At 39.7% G+C, this 21294-nt stretch overlaps 2 protein-coding genes across 2 annotated transcripts; one reads left to right on the top strand and one right to left on the bottom strand.

Moving 5' to 3' along the window:
* edem1 (ER degradation enhancer, mannosidase alpha-like 1) lies at positions 1-17115 on the top strand. Its single transcript, XM_082533077.1, has 12 exons — positions 1-697; positions 7666-7738; positions 8416-8519; positions 8723-8894; positions 9042-9225; positions 9360-9534; positions 9952-10072; positions 10622-10792; positions 10883-10956; positions 11091-11187; positions 12480-12665; positions 12756-17115. Exons 1-12 carry the CDS (start codon positions 234-236, stop codon positions 12843-12845), a joined length of 1911 nt encoding a protein of 636 aa, XP_082389203.1. The 5' UTR covers positions 1-233; the 3' UTR covers positions 12846-17115.
* On the bottom strand, positions 16518-20247 carry gnat1 (guanine nucleotide binding protein (G protein), alpha transducing activity polypeptide 1). The gene is made up of 9 exons (XM_082533078.1): positions 19983-20247; positions 18935-18977; positions 18703-18844; positions 18450-18607; positions 18221-18349; positions 17985-18114; positions 17742-17895; positions 17441-17657; positions 16518-17343 (listed from the first exon to the last, which is right to left on the bottom strand). The coding sequence occupies exons 1-8, from the start codon at positions 20086-20088 to the stop codon at positions 17467-17469; spliced, it is 1053 nt and encodes a 350-aa protein (XP_082389204.1). The 5' UTR covers positions 20089-20247; the 3' UTR covers positions 16518-17343; positions 17441-17466.
* Positions 20248-21294: the final 1047 nt, after the last annotated feature.

Genomic DNA, 21294 nt, shown 5'->3' with positions numbered 1-21294 from the left:
GTCGAGATTGACATCTCTACGACCAATCACTAGTAGAACCCGCTGACACGACACCAATCGCCTATCAGGATGTGGGAGGAGCTGGTTTGTTGACAGGAAATGCGAGGCGGACTCACTTCCACAACCCCTTCTCGCCTGTAGTTCAGCCGGACAAACAGCGGGGCTGACAGTTGGTCATCCCTCTGAGGTATGTGGACTTAAACTATGCGTTTCAAGACCGACGCGGGGCAAAGATGCAATGGAGGTCAATACTTGTTGGTCTTGTCGTATTGAGACTGTCTCTCAGCTGCATGCTGTGGCTAGCTTTCGGACTGGGACCTAGCTGGGGGTTCAACTTCCATCTCGGTTTCAATTTGCACAAACTGGACTTGCTGTTCAGGGAGGAAAAGGAGACCGAGCCGCGAGATAACTCGTGGTCTGAACGAATACACGGCCCCAGATATGAAGAGACGGAGACCACCTGTGCGTCGGCGGGAGAGGAGTCCCCAAAGAGGTCCTACCTGAGCTTCTTCGATGGCAACAAGGACGAGTACGTGCGGAGATACAGCTCTTTCCCGGACACACTAAAGGCCAAAATGAAAGACATGGCCAAAGAAATGTTCTACTTCGGATATGACAATTATATGAAATATGCCTTTCCCGAGGACGAGCTGAATCCAATTGACTGTGAAGGGAGGGGTCCAGACGTGCAAAACCCGTGAGTCATTCACTGTTACCCCGATTACCTGAACTGACTGGACCTGCTACCGTGAAATGCAGTTCACGCTTCCAGGCGCTTAGTTATCTTAACTGTCTTCTGCACATTGCAGTTTGCATGCAGTTGTAATCAAACTGGCTTGTAGTAAAATGTCGCTGCTCAAGAATCACTCAAGAACGGGTCAGGGTTTACAAGTGGGAACCGGAGGAGAGTTCAAACCATGTTTTCTCTAAATAGAAAGCATTTACATAATTCTTATTATTTTGTGGCAATGCCAGCCTAGGTCAGATGACTCTCACTGAACAGTCCTGTACTTTCCAAGCTTAAAGAGTCTTAACAGGGATCCTGTGGGTTTCTGTGAAGTATAGCCTGTTTTTCTTCATAACATATTCAAAATTATGAAATCAAATGATCTCAAGCAAATGTATAGTTTAAGAAAAACAGAGTGAAACAACTATTTTACCCTCATGTTTGTCTTGAATTAATCAGTAAGTGTTATTTCCAAGGTTGGGTGACATATACTTGTTTGTTTTCTGACAAAGCCTCTAGATCCTGGAGAGATTTAGTCTACAGTCTTGTTTCTCCAAAACTGAGTCTGATACTGAGCAAAAAGCTCCAAAGCCTGCTATAGTTTTCCAAATCATTTAAACTTTGTTTAATTAAAAACTTACTTACTGATGCAGTTGTGATCATATCTGCCACTGCTGAGTCAGCAGTGCTATCCATCAGCTTTCCCTTCAGTCCCTTTAAAAGAAACAATGCTTTTCAAACTGTAACAGGTTTTCCCTTCAGCTGGAACTACACGCAGAACCACAACTAGATACTTCATTGTTCTCAAAGGAAATTTTGACATTTGTAGCTTGTGAATGACAGAGCATTAAACACAAAAGCCACCAAATACAGATTTGAATAGGGAAACTAGAGGAATATTATAACGGAGTAACCAAAGGTTGTGCAAAACTACAAAAGCGAATAGATGGTACCTCACTAATGAGAGCTGTCCCTGTTGTAAGATATGCAACTAGTATGATCTGTGAGGTATGCTAAAGTGTAGGTAGTGCAAAGGGTGATCCCCATACAAAAACATTACAGGATGCATTCACAATGCAAGAATTATTACCACTGTAAAGAAAACTGTCAGAAAACTGGACAAAAAGTGTAAATGTGTCTGTGCATAGCACTGATATAGCCAATATCAAGACTATCTGATGCAGAAAATTATGCTGATAAGGCAGCATCTCTGACTCCTTTCCTCTTCTGTGATGCGTTCAAGAGCTTTATGGTTCAAGGCAGAATAGATTTCCTCAGTCAGTCAGCTGTATCAGAAAAAGTTTTGAGATATATCACTAACATTAAGAGAAATTTTGTGTGTGGGGGGGGGGACTTTCTCAAGTGTTTTCTAAGACAAGAAGGGATTTTATCATTTTTCAATTTTCAATTTCAATTTCAATTTTATTTCTATAGCACATTTAAAAGTCACAAGTACAACAAAGTGCTTCACAAACGAACCATACTTGCAATTTACAACAGGAGAAAACAGTTAACAAAGAATAAAATTATAAAATAATAATATAAGAACAGACATGAATCAGGGAAAATTAAGCTAAGTAGTTTGAAAAGCGAGCTTAAACAGATGGGTTTTTAACCGAGATTTAAAAGATTGGATAGTTTCCGACACACGGACATCAACCGGTAGGCTGTTCCAGAGTTTTGGTGCAGCGAAAGCAAAGGCCCGATCCCCCTTCGTCTTTAATCGAGACATTGGTTGCATTAGAAGCCCCTGATTAGAGGATCTGAGTGCCCTTGTAGGGATATATAGATTAAGAAGGTCAATCAAATAACTGGGTGCCAAGTTATTTAAGATTTTAAAAGTATATAAAAGAATTTTAAAAACAATACGGTATTTGACAGGAAGCCAGTGGAGGTCAGCTAGAATGGGAGTAATATGATCCTGTCTTCTAGCGCCGCTTAAAAGGCGTGCTGCGGCATTCTGGACTAATTGTAGGCGTTGAATAAGAGAGAGTTGGAGGCCTAAGTAAAGAGAATTACAGTAGTCCAGTCTAGAGGTTATAAAAGCATGAATGAGCCTTTCAAGGTCTTTATGTCGTAGGTAAGGCATTGCCTTCGAAATTTGGCGTAGTTGGTAGAAGCTGGTTTTTACCACTGCAGCCACTTGCTTATCTAATTTGAGGGAGCTGTCCAGCATTACTCCGAGATTTCTGACAGTGGGCGATAAGTGGCTGGCATAGGAACCTAAAGTCTCCGAAAGCTGTTTCAACGGCATGTGGCTACCAAAGACGATAATTTCTGTTTTGTTTTCATTGAGGGTGAGCGAATTATGCAGTAGCCAGTCTCTGACGTCACACAGGCAATTAAGCAACGGCAATAGCGGGGATTGAAGATCCAAATCCAAAGGGAAATAGATTTGGATATCATCCGCATAGCAGTGAAAAGAGATATTGTGATTTCTAAAGATTTTTCCCAGGGGTAACAGATAGAGAGAGAACAACGTGGGACTTAACACAGACCCCTGGGGAACACCGCAACGAAGGGGTGCGGGGGAAGAGGAGTGATTTCCCATAGAGACAGAGAAAAACCGCTCGGATAGGTATGATTTAAACCATGAGAGTACTTTGCCTTTAAGGCCAACTACATGTTCAAGTCTTGAAAGGAGAATATCATGGTCGACCGTATCAAAAGCAGAGGACAAGTCTAAAAGAACTAAAACCACAGGGCGCCCTGTATCAACAGTTACGAGGAGATCGTTAAAAACTCTCAGTAAAGCTGTCTCGGTACTGTGGTGAGGTTTAAAACCAGATTGGAATTTTTCATTGATTCCATTTGCCTCTAAGAAAGATTGCAATTGCTTGAGAACAATTTTCTCTAAGACTTTAGCCATAAAAGGGAGTTTCGATACCGGCCTATAGTTTGAGAGGACATTAGGATCAAGATTACTTTTCTTGATTACAGGTTGGATAACTGCATGTTTGAACACGGCAGGGACGCAGCCTGATAGTAGTGATGAATTCATTATAAGTAAAATCCAGGGTCCTACAATATTCAGGGCGTTTTTGATAATGCGAGAAGGGAGCACATCATGACGGGAATTGGAATTTTTCGTTTGAGCTATTATTTCCTTAAGGGTCGGAAAGGAAACAAATTCAAACTGTTCTAGTACCGACGAGGGTTCGGATGTTAAAGATGTGTCCTCAATGGGTAGATATGTGGATCTTAGTGCTATAGTTTTATCTGAAAAATAGTTTAGGAATTTTTCACATAAAGCTTGGGAGGTCTCGGTCTGAGTGGAGAGTGGATTTATTAACGAATTAAAAATGCCAAAAAGGACCTGCGGCTTATGACTATTAGTCGCAATGATCTCCGAAAGGAAGGAGGCTTTTGCAGTTTTAACAGCCTTCTGATATTTCTTCAGACAATTGTGGAGAATGTCAAAGGAGATCTGGAGTTTGTCTTTCTTCCATCTCCTCTCCGCTTGGCGGCATTCACGTCGGAGGGTACGAGTATAGTCATTCATCCACGGTTGACGGAATGGTTTAAGGCGTTTGGTCTTTAAGGGAGCTACAGTGTCTAAAATAGAAGTACAGGTGGCGATGAAGGAGTTAGCGAGATCATTAACCGGTGTAGCTGTATCCCAGTTAATTTCGCAGAAGGCAGTGTTGGTCAGAGCCATAGAAAACTGAGCAATAGTCTCTGAGTTAATCATGCGTATATTTTGCACAGGACCCTCACGTTTCAGCTCCATATTGCACACATTGACATTAAACAAAACCGGGAAATGGTCCGATATCCCAGGATTATAAATGTCCGTAATGCAAATGTCCAAACCGTAGGATAGTACCAAATCAAGCGTGTGGCCTTTAATATGGGTTGGTTTACTGACCCACTGAGTAAGGTTAAAAGAGTCTATAAGAGCAAGAAAGTCCTTGACCAGTGGGTCCAACTCACAACAGACATGAATATTGAAATCACCAGTAATGAGAGTACAGTCATAATTAACCAAGAGGTTTCCTAAAAAGTCAGCGAACTCATGAATAAAATCCTTATTGACTTTTGGTGGGCGATATACCACCGCACAGAGGATCGGGGAGGAGCAGTTCAACTCAAGTAACTGCACCTCAAAGCTAGAAAATATGGCTGGGGGAAGCTGTCGCACACGGAATTTGTTTTTAAAAGCCGTGACTAGCCCTCCCCCTCTGCCCGAAGTCCTAGGAGTACTGACAAAAGTACATTCTGGTGGAAGAAATTCCGATAGGGAGACAGACTCACCAGGTCGGATCCAGGTTTCTGTCAGGAATAGAAAGTCTCGCTCGGAGGAGAGAAAAAAATCATTCAGAACGAAAGACTTGTTCGCCAGCGATCTAATGTTCAGCACAGCCATCTTGATCGTAGTCATCTCATCGCTATTTGGAGCACGCCTCAGCGGACGTAGGTTGCTGTGGTTCACGCCACCACCACGCGCCCGTATCCAGCTTCTAGTGGGTTGGTGGACGATTGGTAGTTCCGAATTAGCGAGTTGTCGGATCCATCGATGGCGGAGTAATCTGATGGTGTGCTGGTCATGGAGAGAGGATAGGGGTTGGAGGATATCCGAAATGGCGTAGTAGTTGGTTACACCATGTAGTTTCAAATAAGTTTTGATGCGAATCCGGATGCCGCTCCGTTTTCCCCGTCGTCTGGGCCGTTTCTTGGCAGGGGGGAAAAAAGGCAGGCAATAAATGCCAGTAGTCGTGTCTATGGGAGACGGAATGTCGCTTCCCAATTTCAAAAGTGGATATGCTGGTTGATGTTTCAAAGGTCGGAAATGTTTCAGAGGTCGGAGATCCAGCAGCGTTTGACGGTCATAAACAATTAATGTGGTTCCATCCAGAAAACATAAGGAAAATAAAACAGCTAACAACAAAAGGAACTCGGAGGAGCGGAGACGGCTTGCCGTACACACTGGCGCCATCTTGCAGACCTCACAGCACTGATTTTTAATGGCTAGTTCCTTTTCATGACACCAAAATGATCAATGATTATCTGCAAATCATTTTATAATTAATAATTTTGAGTTGCCCTGTTGTGAGCTGCACTGATAAATAAGTATTCATGTTTTAATACCCTCTTATCAGTCCTACACTGTTTATGTTGTCAAATCAGAAGAAAAATCCCTACTTAATGGTAGAGCTGGGCAATAGAACGATAACGATATGTATCGCGATATAACTTTTTCTCGATAGAAAAATTAAACTATTGCGATAGACCTCGCCGCTCTTGTCCTCTTTAAAAAAAGAAAAAAAAAGAAAAAAAAAGAACAGCCAATCCAAATTAAGTAGCGCAGAGCCTAACCAATCACAGCCGCAGCGTCACGTCACGTGACTTGTTACGTACAGCACAAGTGTCAAGCCGCACATGTGTATTTGTTTGGGAAGCAGCCAGCCACCATACCGCCCGGGTAATGGAGGAAATGAGTGTGCCGACTAGAAAAATCAACCGAGCGTGACCGAAGAGAAAACAGATGATGGTTCCAATGCCGGAGAGATTGTCGAACGGAAGAGCCATAGAAGTTCTGTAGTGTGAAGGTATTTCGGCTATTTCAAGTCTGACAAAAAACAGAATAGCGCGCACTGTAAATTGTGCCGAAAGCAAGTCTGGAAATACAATAAACTGGTGCATGCGCTACGTCCACACGTACCCGGGTATTTTTTGAAAACGCAGATGCATTTGTTCTATGCATTTGCACCTTTCGTCCACACGTAAACGGCGTTTTTGGTCACTGAAAACGAAGATTTTTAAAAACTCCGGCCAGGGTGGATATTTTTGAAAACTCCGTTTTTGCATTTACGTGTGGACTAGAAAAACGGAGAAAACGCAGCGTCAAAGGTGTGCGCATTTTTTGACGTCACACTGTGCGCCACGTTATTGTTTCGGTGAAATGAATTTCTACAATACTGTTACTGTTAATTCTACTCTCTGCAGTGTTTAAATGCTTACATATATACACACAGTTACTGTCCCTCCACACATACGACTCGGTTCTGCTTCTATGCCCCAGCTTTGTTTACTTTTTCCCACCGAGGCTTCTAGACTTCTGATTGGCCAACATTTCTGCACGGTTAGGAATCTAGCGCCACCTGCTGCTTTGGCATGTTCATAGTGGCGTTTTCCTTCATTTCTCCCTTTATGTGTGGACGGGATTATTTTTTAAAACGAAAACGGAAAATCTCCGTTTTCAAAAATACCCGTGTACGTGTGGATGTAGCCTCGGTCTCTGACTGGAAGCGCTAATTCGTCATTCGGCTTTTGTCAGACTAAAGTAACTGTTAAAACTGTTTGAAAAGCTAAGCTATACAACAAGGAGAGATTGAGAATTTCCTTTTAGTTCTCAGTTTATTTGATATTGACAAAAGTTAGTCAATTTTGTCTGTTCTTCTGTAAAACAAACTAAGATTTATTTTTAGAATTAATATTTTGTTTCTAAGTGGAATTGACAATTTAGTCTGTTTCGTTTGTTCTGTTTTGAAACTTAAACGCTTTAGCGGCTGCCTTTTGTGTAGTTTGCAATATTTGCCTTTATTTATCTGAAATAGTCTCATGTTCCTTAAGTACATCTACCCTGTTGAACTTATTATGGGAAATAAATATTTAAATAAAAACAAGCTGCTGATTATTTCACATTTTACTTGTGAGCAACGGCACATTTAAATCTTACAAATATAGTTATTTGGCTTATATCGTGATAGATATCGTCATTGCCTGAAATGAAAAAAAACAAAACATGTCGTGATATGAAAAAATCTTATATCGCCCAGCTCTACTTAATGGGAAGACTTGTTCTCATATGCAGTGATAAAACTGTGAATATCACTTTGTTGTTGAATTTAAAGTACGCTTTATGTTTTGAGATCAGTATAATGTATGTCTCCCACTTGTGTGTGAAACCACAGTCTGTTTCACTTCTTTTATTTCAGATCAAATATCAACATAAATGATGTCTTGGGGAACTATTCCCTTACTCTCATTGACACCTTGGACACTCTGTTGGTAGGTTGTTTATTTACTGCCCTGCTTGCACTGCATTAAAGCAATGGTGACTGGTACTTCCTCTGTGAGTTGTGGGTTTTCAGTTTCCTTTTTTTTTTTTTGGCTTAGTTTTATATTTTAGACATAATACCAGATCGAACATGAATAAAGTGAAGATGTTCACATATCTTTACCTAAATACTTTCCTTAAATCAGCCTCCAATTCCAGTTTTGGCATTTCTTTGTTTTAAACATCAATGAAATCTTTTTTTTTATTTTTTTTTTTTTATTAAAACTGCTGTCACTTCCCATTTATATAATTTAAAGACCATTCTATCATCAATGCAAAACAATTATTTAGTCTTGCAGTGATTTTTTTCTTCTTCTTTCCATAACAAATACAGTCTTTAGCCAATTTCTCCTGTCTCTCACACTGGGAGCTTCTGGTTTAATCCAAGGCGATGTCGTTGTATTTTTTCCAATCAGTAGCATAATTCAAAGTAAATATACGAGTTTCTCTGCTCTGCACTACATTCAGAACAACGTTGTTAGCACTTCCTCTGTAAGTTGTGGGTTTTCTGCCAAGCTTTTAAGTTCCCCTGCATGAAGCCAGGTGCAAGTGTTACCGTGTCAGTCTTAAAACTGACAGCTGATTGTTGATTTACTGTGGTTATACAGTATGTGGTTTTTCTCACCAGGTGCTCGGCAACGTGTCAGAGTTTCAAAGAGCCGTCAAACTGGTTATAGATACTGTATCTTTTGACAAGGACTCAACTGTGCAAGTTTTTGAGGCAAACATCAGGTACATATGTCACTATTTTCAGAGTCTGTAGGAATCAAAATATGTCAGTGTACGCATTTTTAAAGCAAAACATTTGATATGATGACTCGTGTAACATTTATCATGATAATTGCTTTCGATAAGCTTTTAAATATCTGGTTATGTGTAGAACTCTGGTGTTATATTTCTTTCTTTCTTTCTTTCTTTTTTTTTTTAAACTGAAGGATCTTGGGAAGCCTTATTTCAGCACACATTCTGCTGACTGACCCAAAACATCCTTTTGGCAATGTGGGCTTTGAAGGTTACGATAATGAGCTGCTACATTTGGCTCATGACTTGGCTGTGCGTTTGCTGCCAGCCTTTGAGAACACCAGCACAGGCATTCCCTACCCCAGGGTGAGTGAGACTGTTGTGACCACAAATTAGAGGTATATATTCTTTCGGTCTCACTTTGCAGCACACACCTTAGTTATCATGTGAGCAGAAATTGTCATTGGTCACTGTAAATGCACTAGATTTGATTTGTTTGTATCTTTATCACAGGTGAACCTGAAGAACGGAGTTCCTCCTGACAGTGTGAATGAGACCTGCACTGCAGGAGCCGGGTCCTTGCTGGTGGAGTTTGGAATTTTGAGCCGCTTAATTGGGGATTCGACATTTGAGTGGGTAGCTAGACGAGCTGTCAGAGCCCTGTGGAACCTGAGGAGCAACGAAACCGGTCTTTTGGGTATGTATGTTGTTTAGTACAGCGTAAAGACTTCCCCTGGAAACTTTCTTTTTGTTTTTTCTTTTTTTTTCTGTTTATTTGCTGAAATTATATGGCCACACAATGTGAATATAAACTTAAATTTCTCTTTTTAGGCAATGTAGTTAATATTCAAACAGGGCAGTGGGTTGGCAAGCAGAGTGGTCTTGGAGCTGGTATGGACTCCTTCTATGAGTACTTGCTTAAGTCGTACATCCTCTTTGGAGAAAAAGAGGACTACCGTATGTTTACAGCTGCTTATGAAAGCATCCAGAATCACATGAGACGAGGGTGAGTTCAGCACTAAAGAAATGTGACACAGCAGCATTGCACAGCTTCACTGGGTTGCAAATGAAATGTGAAATGAATCCCAGCTATGTAAATCAGTCACTGTCGGATTAAACAAGCAAAGAGGAAATAAAACTGCTGATGGTTTTTGGTTTTAGTTTCTTACTAAAGGAAACTTCAGGAAGGAAGGAAAACTAGATTCAGAAACTTAAAGCTGTCATGAGACTTAACAGAGATACACATCAGCCCTTTATTCCTCATCAGTAAACACCGATAAACACCTGTTAAGGATCTGAAGTTGTGTTTTTGTCTTTATGATTAAAATCTCTTTGCAGCGTATAAAATCACAATTTCACTGTGATTTCATTTAGAGGCATAGGGACTAGTATTACATATTATTTCTGTGGTTTTTTTCCCCAGGAGAGAGTCGTGCAATGAAGGAGAAGGTGACCCACCTCTCTATGTTAATGTGAACATGTTCAGTGGTGAGATAATGAACACCTGGATTGACTCACTTCAGGCTTTCTTTCCTGGCCTTCAGGTGAGGATTATAGTGGCAGCTGTGAGTAGAACGTGACCGAGGTATCGGCCTATATTGTCTGTTTCCTGATCTATTTGTATTGCCGTGTAAAACAGTTCTTAAATGAAAATTAAAAATGTTTTAAAAAATGGTCTTTAACCATGTTATGAGGGTTGATGTTGCATGATTTGTCCACCAGAGGGCACTTTGCAACCTGCCTGGCAACTAATCCTCTCTGAGTCAGTAATACTTATTATGCTATTAAAACAAGATTATTTTTAAACTGCATTGTCATGTTATCCTAGTAAAGACTCACAAATAACTACATATAACACATGTTAGGGAAATTCAGTCTTCTTCTCATCTTCTTCTCTAGATTTCTCGAGAAATTTCTCTAGAAGTCTAGAATCTTTGTTTTGTGTGTCTAAAAGACAAAAATTATCAGGTTATATAGCTAATTTTTTAAATTCCCCAAATATTGATAGCAATCTAAAAAATCCTGTACTGTAAACAGCATGGTGTATACATTGTTTTGTTAATCTAAATTAAAGCTCTACTTCTGCCTCATAGGTACTGAATGGCGATGTAGATGATGCCATTTGCCTGCATGCCTTCTACTATGCCATCTGGAAGCGCTTTGGAGCTCTGCCAGAAAGATACAACTGGCAGCTGCAGGCTCCCGATGTGCTTTTCTACCCTTTAAGACCAGAACTAGTAGAGTCTACTTACCTGCTGTACCAGGTAACAGTCATGGTCTTTGTTCCACAGCGTTTGGTGCTGCTGTCAGTGACTGTTACATCTCACACAAGTCTTCTTTTTTAACTTCTGCAGGCAACCAAAAATCCTTTCTATCTGCATGTTGGAATGGATATTCTACAGAGCCTTGAGAAAAATGCCAAAGTCAGGTGAGATTAAGTTTAAAGTTGTAGATGCTTTTGTCCAAGAAATAATAATAGAAAAATACACTGTTTACTCTTTTTGAGCTTGTTAAAGCTCTTCTGTGTTTGCTTTTGGCTGAGCGGAATTGTGTTCTTTGCAGATGTGGGTATGCCACTCTCCATCATGTCGTGGATAAATCCAAAGAGGATCGCATGGAGAGCTTTTTCCTCAGCGAGACATGCAAATATCTTTATCTGGTAAGTTGCAGCTTGACCATTCAGATAGAAAGCTATGTCTTATATGGCTATAAAATTATATATGAGCGCAGTATATAGTCGAGATAGATCTTTATTCAAGTTATTGCAAGAGATGGTACTTTTGGTTGCTCCCTTATTTCCCCAGAGGGCGCTACACAGGGTGGATCCGCATGTTTGATTTGGCACAGGTTTAATACCGGATGCCCTTCCTGATGCAGCCCTCCCATTTTTCCCGGCTTGGGACTGGCAGTGGGAGTACCATACCAGTTGCTTTAGATTTCTGCACTGAATCCACACCATAGGTACATCATAGCCGCAAATCCCTCTTAAACCCTGTTACATGACCTAATGTGCATGTACATGGAAATGTAACTTACATGTCATGTTGACACATTGTGCAAGTATTGTGTTCACAGAGTTTCAACTACTATTTTACCACAGTTGAATTTATCATTGAGAGAATAATAACAATCGCCTCAATATATAAATATTTAAAGATGCCTGCAAATTCCTGGAGGGACATTGCTGAACTTATTGGGAATGTACAAATAAGTGGAAAAACTTAAGGGGAAAGTATGTTTGCACCCGAAATGACACACACAAAGAAACAAAAACCCACTGACCACAACAAAGAGTAAGGACGCAGAAGGGAAAAAGTTGCCGGATTTTACTTGTCTCTATTGTGGCTTGCAGTGCATATAAAACTCCAGGACACAACCACAAGGCCATTAATGTGTAACACACACAATCGTGAATGCTGGCAACAGCGTCAGCTACTTGTGTAGTTTACGTCATAGACTCTTCAAAATGTAACGAGAAGTCTAAATCACCTGTAGCTTGTGGCCCCCTGAAGCTGTGTGTGTATGTTCTCCTGATTCTAAGGTGTGCTGCCTGCCTGCCCAGGCCTCATATTCCACTTAATGATCAGTTTGTCTCAGCATTTCAAATCCTCTTTGTCAAACTGTCTTGCTTTCACATACCATGACCACATGAAGTAATTTACTGTCCTACGTGGCTAAAAGATTGATTTTCTAAGCCAGTGTACTCACAGTGCACTGGCTTAGAAAATTAGCTGAGATAAGGACTTGCAGGCAGCTGTTGTTGCCCAAAATGACCACGCCCAGTTACAGCATCATCTTTGTTATGCTGTTTAAACGGGTAAGTATTGAATGGACATATTAACTGTGGGGACCAAACCATTGAGGTTTCCATGAGGTATGAGCCAGGTGTTAGTACTGATGTCCTGCCTGTCTTCATACTGTGTAAATAAAAACCTCTCCTATGCATTGCAGCTGTTTGATGAAGACAACCCACTTCACAAATCCGATAACAAGTACATCTTCACAACCGAGGGTCATGTTGTGCCTATAGACAAACGCTTCAGGGAGAAACAATGGAATGATGACTTTCCATGTGAGGAGGGAGCACTGACAGAAAGAGAGCCAGTCAACCAGCCTGCTCCAAGAAACATCAGCAATGTAAGGCCATGTTCCTGTCGAATCTAGGCCACTGTTCTCACATTACAAATATTTCAACAGTAATTGTTTTCTTTTTAAAACTCTCTGCAGTGTAACAGGATCCCAGAGGAGCGACGGTACACTCTCCCATTAAAGAGCATCTACATGAGGCAAATAGATCACATGGTGGGAGTTTTTTGAGTGATGGGATGGATGTAATGAAATTGGCAGGGGCAGGCCTTTATTGCACAGATGAACTGACCACTTGTTGGTTAAAATCCTCTTCCTGTCTGTTGTGCTGCTCGGGAAACTCACACTAAAGTAATCCTGAGAAAGCAATTTGATTAAATTAAGTTTGAGCTTTTTGTTTCTGTTTTGCTGGATGAAAATGTTGCCAAACTTTTTCTGTGAGAAGATGAGGATTCATCCTTTGTTGCATTTTGGCAGGCAAATCATTGAGAAAGTGGTGAATAACTGTTGTGTTCTTATGGAACAAAAAAAAAAGTCTGTTCAGGTATGAATGTGTGTGATTATGTTTGTGTATGCACATTTGAATTTTCAGCTGAGCTGGGAATCATAATGCTGTGTTAATGGGAACAGTGCCATCTAGCCACATGAAAATGCATAGCCTATAAAAACACTCAACTTAACAAAAGTCTCTCTAAACATGAGGATATGGTGCCTCCTTGCAGGTGATTCGCACTAGATCAGTGCTTCTACATAAGGGCTGTATATTAACAGATGATAGTAACAGGTACGAACTGTCAAATCCAGAGGCTGCGTTAGATCGTGGTCATAGGAATGTCGTTCTTTTTGTACACCTGAGGCTGGTTTGCAAAAGAGTCTAAACTATTGCCACTATGAATTTTTTTTTTTTCTTAAACCGCACTAGCCATATTGCAAGGATTTTAAACTGTCTTCTGTCTTAGTTGTGTTTTGCACATCACATCAAACCTCAGTATCCAGGGAGTTACAGACAACATAAAGGTAAACTGCCTCCTGCTTGTTAGCTGTTAATTAATTTCTGATTAGTATTGAGCTAAACATTGATCTCTCAGGCTTCTAGCTACTCAATGTCTTACAAAGAACAGAGCAGTGCCACAACTGTATGAGCGGGAGATTAATGACGACTCTTTAAAGTGCCTTCAATTTGTCTTCGTTTCTCTGGATGCTGTGCAATGTATATGATAATGTTGTGAATAACTTGGCTGAAAAAAGGCCACTGTAATGTTTTGAAAAAAGAGTCATTCCATATGTATGTACAGTTTTACACTGATTATGACATGAAGCTCTTTTTTTTTTTTTAGATGTAAAAAAACAAGCCATAAAATGTATTGTTTTTTTTTTTTTTCCCAATGATAGTTAATTTTCAAGAAGTGCAAATTGATTTTTCATCAGTTTTCTCTCAGACACGGTCAGTATACAGACTTTCCTGCAATTTAATTTCTGTTATCAGGATGATTACCACGTGGTGAGAACTCAGGGTTTAAAATAAACACATAATCAATGAATGCTTTCATAAGAAATAAAACTTTGAAACGTTGCCTACAATATCTCGAGATGGTGCTGATTTTCTTGCAAATGAGTGGCTACACTGAAGTACAGTTGTACTGTGAAAACTGATTTTCTTCCACAAATATAAACAGAGAATGTTGTTTTTTTTTGTTTTGTTTTTAATTAGCTGTGATGTTTTATTCGTGTACAGATTTAGTTTTGGGGTTTTTTTCCACTTTTGCCAAACGTCCTGACTGTATATTGACTGTAGTGACTGCATTACACAATGACATTACAATATAAATGTTTTATTTGTAGGAGATGGCTATTCATCTTCTTTGATAATGTGCTGCATTATATCAGTGATATTTAAGTTCTCTAAAGGCAATTACCCCAATCGCTTCAAAGTTTTAGTTGCAGGTAATGTACACGTTTCAACTCCTCTTCCGAGGAGTTAAATGAAATGATTGATACCAGCTGATAGTCTGGAAAGCACAGAATGCTAATCACAGCTATGTCACAAACTTGTTGCTCAGAGCTATCAATTGTAGAGCTTTTACATGTTTATTCAGAGAGTTTGGAAATATGCCTTTTATTAGCTTGAGAGAACATTCATAACTTTGCTAAAAGAGGCCACTGTACTGTTTATTAGAGCAATTATCCTACGTTTGCAGAGGGAAACAGTTTCCTTTGCTCTGTCCAAGGAGAAAAAATTACATTCTCAAGTACACTGAAGCTCAGCACATAATTTGTTTAATCAAAATGAAAAGTCTGTTTGTGGCTCTAATACATTAAAGGGGATCTATTAGTCTCATTTCCAGCTCCTTATTTTTATTAATGAACTCTAATAGTTACTTTGAATTTTTCACAGTTTGAAATAATATTGATCAAATGGCTTTGGTTCAGGCCCTCAGTTCCTCCTTTCTGAAACAAGCTCTTTTAGCTCCCTTCTCCCGTTCTGTAGGATAACTTTCTCCTGATTAGTTGCCCCTTTAGAGCAGAAGAGACCATCAATGTCATCTTACAGGCCTAAGATGATGACGCTTTTTTCCTTTTTGCCTCTCTAAACACTTGAGAATCGAGGAAAAAGGAATCTTCCCATTGAACCTTTTGGGGGATTTCCTTCCTCTTTGGAGCTAAAAAAAAGGCCACCCAAACACATGAGATATCAATGGAAAGCCCCAGATGTCCTCTTTTGAGTACATCAGACTTAGTAGGGTCAAAAGATATAGACCAAAAACAAATGTCCACAGAGGACATAAATGAACAGGCTGGTTCTCAGGAGGATAAACCATCACAGTGGGTTTTAAGTCGTACAATCTTAATGTGATTGAAGTGCAGAACCTTCAGCTTTAATTTAATGGGTTTTACAACGTATAGCATTAACTACTTTGGAACAAAAGCAATTTTTATTGCTTAAACAAGGATGAATTTTAAGTAACATTTTTTTCCAGGCAATGGCTAGAGCCCATGGAGTTCTTCTTCAGTTGCAGCTTATTTGCTGGACTTTCTACCTTCAGTAACTGAGAAAAATACCGCATTTGGTTGAGATCGGGTGACTGACCTGGCCGTTCAAGAATATTTCATTTCTTTGCATTGGGAAATTCTTGTCTTGCTTCTGCAGTATGCTTTGGGTCAGTACTTATTTGCACTGTGAAGCACTGTCTGATCCCGATTCCACTGGCAGACATGCACGTACCAGAGTATTGCCTCCACCGTGTTTGACTCATCATGCGGTGAGCTTCAAATTACGACCTTTCGTCTGTGCAGGCTCTGTAAGATGTTTTCAGGCAACGTCTAATCTTGTCTATCTGTTTTTGAGTTCTGGAGCAGATGGCTGAAATTTTTTGACTTTTAATTGTTTTCTAATACATTTTAGAGCTTTTTTCTGCCGATGAAGATAGTAGATTTTTCACTTGTAACATTTTTCCTTTTTGAGACATTTATTTTGTATTTTCGGCCTAATGATGACCTTCTTGACTTACTTTGTGATCCCTTTGGTCCTAATTTTGAGATTTCCACTGAAAATATATGAAATGCAAGTTCAACCCCTGGACTCAAGTTCAGTTCTCTTAATTTGACAAAGCAACAAGCTTCAGTTGGACATGGAGTTGTCAATTATTCTATTTTGAGCTTCTGAAAATCTACATATAAAAAAATGTAACTGCTGAATAGTTACTGTATTTAAAAAACAGGGAGGCAAAGAATCTTCAACGCAGAGCTGTTCTTTGAACGTTTATGAAAAACTAAAGGCGGTCACTTGTAAAAATGACACGTTTCAATGATTTAAGTAAGAAATATTCAGTGAAAATAATAAATGTAAAATTCTAAACACAACACTGCAGAGTTGCTTTTAATTTGTGAAAGACTGAGAAGTACTGAGTTTTCTACAGAAGCTTTAATAAGTTTGATCAAGGAATACAATTAGTGGTTTCTGTACAGAATTGTTGGCTCAAAGGCCCAGAGTTTTAATTAACTTAAACAAATCTTTGACAAATCTATCCCTCGACATTGTTACATATCAACATGCTGTCGCCATACTTAATTAACTGTCCAACAGAAATCTGCTTAATTATATACACTGGCCATTTTCAACTATTGTAAAGAGTTAGATTTCCTAACACTTTCATGTGACTCGAGCATGTCACAGGTTCGATTTGTGACATGCTCGAGTTATGTTACAAACTGCTGTAGTGTGTTTGTACATAAAAGCCATTTCTAGTGAAAGGTTCTGTTAAAATATCTAACAGAGGCTGAAGTGCATATGCAGGTGGTTAGGTCATCTTCTTTGCCCTTTTAGCCGTACACTGATCACTTACCGTAACACACAGACAATGCATTAGCCGGAAATGTTTTCACATTACATGAGAAAAAAAAATCACTGTTTGCTGACAGAAGCTCCTGATGTTTTAACTACACACTGCATGCCACCCCCCAAAGACCAGTTCAAGAGACTTGAGAGGAAAATTTAGATGAACTGAAATTCAACTCATCTGAAACCTGCACGGAAGTTTCTGAATTTGGAGCTATCTGAAAAAAAGTTCTTTGTCAAAGCTAGAACTTAATTTTGAACACAAAAAATAGATTTTTCTTTTTTGCATTTGCTGATTTGAGGATGGCCGCTTGCAGGGACAGTTTTCATCTTCAGGCCTCAGTTTGAATTGAGAAAAAGATCTGTGAAATGTGATAGGGCTCTACCAGCACCCTGTAAAAAACAAAAAACAAAACAGGAGTGAACCATAGTGACCGATGACAACAGTTCATCCTGATTATCTTTAAAATCATTTTTCTACTTTGCTCACCTTCATCTGGTTTTCTGCGTGTTTTTTTAGAAGAGACCGCAATCCTTCAGGTTTTCTTTGATGATGATGTCGGTTACGGCATCGAACACAAACTTGACGTTCTCTGTGTCGGTAGCGCAGGTCATGTGAGAGTAGATTTCTTTGACGTCCCTGCGCAGGTTCAGGTCCAAGAACTGCATCTTGATATAGTTACCAGCATCCTCATAGGTATTGGGGCCTGGGTGAGACAGTGTAATTATAAAGTTTTGCTTTTACTTAGCTTGCCACTATCTTAAATATGTATTTGAAATGATTATCTCACCATCATATTCAGGGAAACACATGCTGAGATGTGCTTTCTTGATCTTCTCAACGAACACATCTTTCTTGTTGAGGAAGAGTACGATGGAGGTGGTGGCGAAGTAGCGGTGGTTGCAGATACTGTTAAATAAGTGCAGACTCTCGTGCATGCGATTCTGGGAGAAAAAAAATCCCAGTGAAGAGACTTTCCAAAAACATGGACACTAATAAAAGAATATCAAGTATCTAGTTTAACTTGTCATACCACTTCATCATCCTCCACCAGGACCATGTCATAGGCGCTCAGAGCAGCAATGAAGATGATACAGGTCACGCCTTCGAAACAATGGATCCACTTCTTCCTCTCTGACCTCTGACCTCCCACATCAAACATTCTGCATGAGAACAGGAGCATGTTGCCTTGTTTGCCACCGTGCACACAGGAAGCCCAGCGGCTGATTTGTTTGTCTTATTCTCTTGATAAACATTGCTCTGGCTCACCTGAAATTGAGATCTTTGAAAGAAAACTGAGTTTCGATGATACCAGTGGTCTTCACTCTTGATCGCAGCACATCCTGCTCAGTGGGCACGTAGCCTGGTTGGATCAGTCGCTCCAAGTCATTCAGATAGCTGCCGGGGGAAGGAGAAGAGAATAAGTCAATGACACATCCTGATACAAGAGATTAAAATAATGTAGCAATGTTAAACCTGAGTAAATGTGATATCTTACTATCCAGCAGAGTCGTTGAGTTGGTACTCTGAAGCTCTGTCAAAGCATGCCTGTATGCCAGAATCTTTCCACAGACGCAGAATGATATCTGACATTTCTTTAGGCATGGTGCCTTCCTCAATGGTGTCTGCAAGATGCATGAGTTTCCTGGCATCATCCTGCATGGAGGCATGTGTGTGTTTAGTGAGCTATAAGGACCACGAAAGCTGTTTAGCTTCATATGTATGTGGAAATGAGTGTCAGCAGTGGTTACCTGCTGATCAGAGTGCCCGTAGTTGATATTGAGCGTGTTCATGGCCTTCACAATGGCCATGATGGACTGCAGGGTGTTGCTGTAGATGATGGTAATGAACTCCAAGCATTCTTCAAGCGAGTAACCATCTTTGTGGATAATTCTGGTGAGAAAAAATGTAGCATTAAAAAAATGCAACTCATAGTCAACTCTAAAAGAAGGTCAGCAATGCTCAGATGCAAAGTCAGCTTACTTCATCTGTTTGACAATAGTGCTTTTGCCTGATTCTCCAGCACCTGTATGGAAGAAAATCAAGAATTGAATTGTTTGAATGACATATTTATAAAAATGCTTTCATCATGTTTAAGGATCTAGGGAAAGATAAGTGGGTAATTTTGACCTTATTTTTGGTGCTAATTTTGTATTTTTGAGTTAATTACAGAAGACGTTGCAATTTTTCATCAGATAAAGGGACTTCTTACTTCAGGTCTAATCTTTTCTTATCCCTGACCTACATTACTAGAGGACTCAAAAAAGCTATAAATGACGCAATATCCATGACCATTTGTCAGATAAATATACCTGACTGTAATACTGAATGACTTTCCTGAAAAAATCAGTATTTCTTTATACAGCAAAACACAGTGTGGTGTATGAAATTACTGGTTAAGCTGCTGATCAATTTAAAACTGTAAATCTTCACAGAAATGACTTTTTAAACGCACATTTCTCATTGATTTATTGACACATTGCCTAAAGTGTATTTAAAATATATTTGAGGGCTACAGCCACAGGCTGTGTTTGGGTTTTGTGGTACAGTATCCTTGTCCTTCACGGTTAAGCCCTTTGTGCTGAAGGACCTGTTGTTTCAGGATTAACAGAGGATCGGCTTGAGTGATTATCAAGGTGTCTCAGCAATTTAGGGACACAGTTGATTAGGCCTTTACATGACACATAACTTCTTATCAACACCTAGGCTGTTTTAAAATTAGGCAATTTGGTAAGTTTTTAAGGGTTTTGGGGTAAATAAGATCTATCCATAGCAGTACTTCTACTTTATTTGTATGATTATTTGACATCAAGTATATGAAAAAAAATTGCATCAAGAAAAAAGAGTTTTGTATGTTTTTTCTTTGCAAACTCAAGTTTGCGAACAGAACATGCTACAGACAAAACTTTAATTAGAATTAAAAGTGCTCTAATTATCATCACCATGGGCCCTTAGATATGTATAAGCAGATATTGTTGTTTTCTACTAATGCGTCTTAGCCATTTGGTTCTACCAGCTCTCCTGTCTTTACCTAGCAGCAGCAGCTTGACAGTTCTTGCATCCTTGTCGGCATCCTCCTTCAGTTTCTTCTCCAGCTCCCTGGAGCGTTTTTCCTCAGCGCTGGCTCCAGCTCCCATCCTACTTTACCCGGCGTGGGCCCCCTTTGCTCAAGGCCAAGTGTCAAGAAAAATGGAGGCAGGTCCTAGCTGCTCGTCAACAATGTGACCGGAGCCTTCAACTGTGCAGCTGATGAGTCAACTGCGTGCTGCAAACACTGGAGAATGTTTGAGCATTTTCCTGACTTAGGAAAGGATTTTGGGCATCCTCTACCCACCTGATCAGTGGTGACCAATAGAGCACAAGGACAGGAGTGCTTTTAGGGCAGAGCGAAAGGTGCAGGGGAAGACTCGGGCATACATCAGTGTAGGATCTAACCTATCTAACCTTTATGGGGATTTTGCTGTGCTCAGCAGAAGATGAACAGCGGCTCAAGTGCTTATCTCTCTGTGTTGTTTTTAGGTGCCTTCAAACAGGACCATGTGAGGCTAAATATTTGTGATGCTAGGTGTTTTATATAAGTGCAATTTTGGTTAACCAAACAAAATCAATTCCACATTAGCAGTAAGTTAAATTATTAAATCTGGAAAGATAATGAGTGCATGTTTGCATGTTGTGTGCTTAGTGCTTTTAAGGGACTAAAGATAGATAAAGGTTTTGTAATTTGTTTTTAAACAGACAAACAAATAAACAATTGTATTTAATCAATTAGCCAACGAAATACACAACCAGACGCTCAGTTCCAGGTCCAAATATGAAATACTAACATTTCTTATTACATACTACAGACTGAAGGGTGAGTTCTGAAGTGCTTAAAGGGCTTTAGGGTTTCACCCGACAGATCTCATTGACCTCAATCTGAAGCTGGTTAAGGATCCTAATCTACTCACGTTCAGTTGTCTATGCATGCTTGCATGTACAGCATGTGCACTGATGTGTTACGGATGAAATACATTTTCCTTAAAAATTCAATAAAGCAATCTTACTTTGCTCTTTTGAGGAGCTCAAAATGATAAAGTCACTGTGACTGAATACACTGTAGCCAATCAGCACAATGAGAGAATTTGCTCAGGAGCTCTACTTTAGTATACCGGTAAGTGAAATTTGTTAGTCACTTCTTTACATTCTAAGCCACTTTACACTTTGGGTTTGTAGCATTTCAGAGTAAATCTTATACTTTTTGCTCCGTTGGGTTTATTTGCCACCCACAAATACTAGTTACCAAACTTTTATATTAATTGACTAAGGAGTGCACAAGATTTAAAAAAAAGAATAAGATACCTGAT

The sequence above is a fragment of the Aulonocara stuartgranti genome (assembly GCF_965226115.1).
Source record: "Aulonocara stuartgranti genome assembly, chromosome: 5".
Lineage (NCBI taxonomy): Eukaryota > Metazoa > Chordata > Actinopteri > Cichliformes > Cichlidae > Aulonocara > Aulonocara stuartgranti.
Note: the sequence above shows the minus strand (reverse complement) of the source record. Positions and strands in the feature narration are given on the sequence as shown.

Coding starts and splice junctions, on each gene's coding strand:
- edem1 (XM_082533077.1), top strand. CDS start 234: ATGCAATGGAGGTCAATACTTGTTGGTCTTGTCGTATTGAGACTGTCT. Junction 7,739..8,415: donor ACACCTTGGACACTCTGTTG/GTAGGTTGTTTA, acceptor TTTTCTCACCAG/GTGCTCGGCAACGTGTCAGA. Junction 8,895..9,041: donor CAGGCATTCCCTACCCCAGG/GTGAGTGAGACT, acceptor TCTTTATCACAG/GTGAACCTGAAGAACGGAGT.
- gnat1 (XM_082533078.1), bottom strand. CDS start 20,088: ATGGGAGCTGGAGCCAGCGCTGAGGAAAAACGCTCCAGGGAGCTGGAG. Junction 18,978..19,982: donor TGTCAAGCTGCTGCTGCTAG/GTAAAGACAGGA, acceptor TCTTCCATACAG/GTGCTGGAGAATCAGGCAAA. Junction 18,845..18,934: donor ACTATTGTCAAACAGATGAA/GTAAGCTGACTT, acceptor TTTTCTCACCAG/AATTATCCACAAAGATGGTT.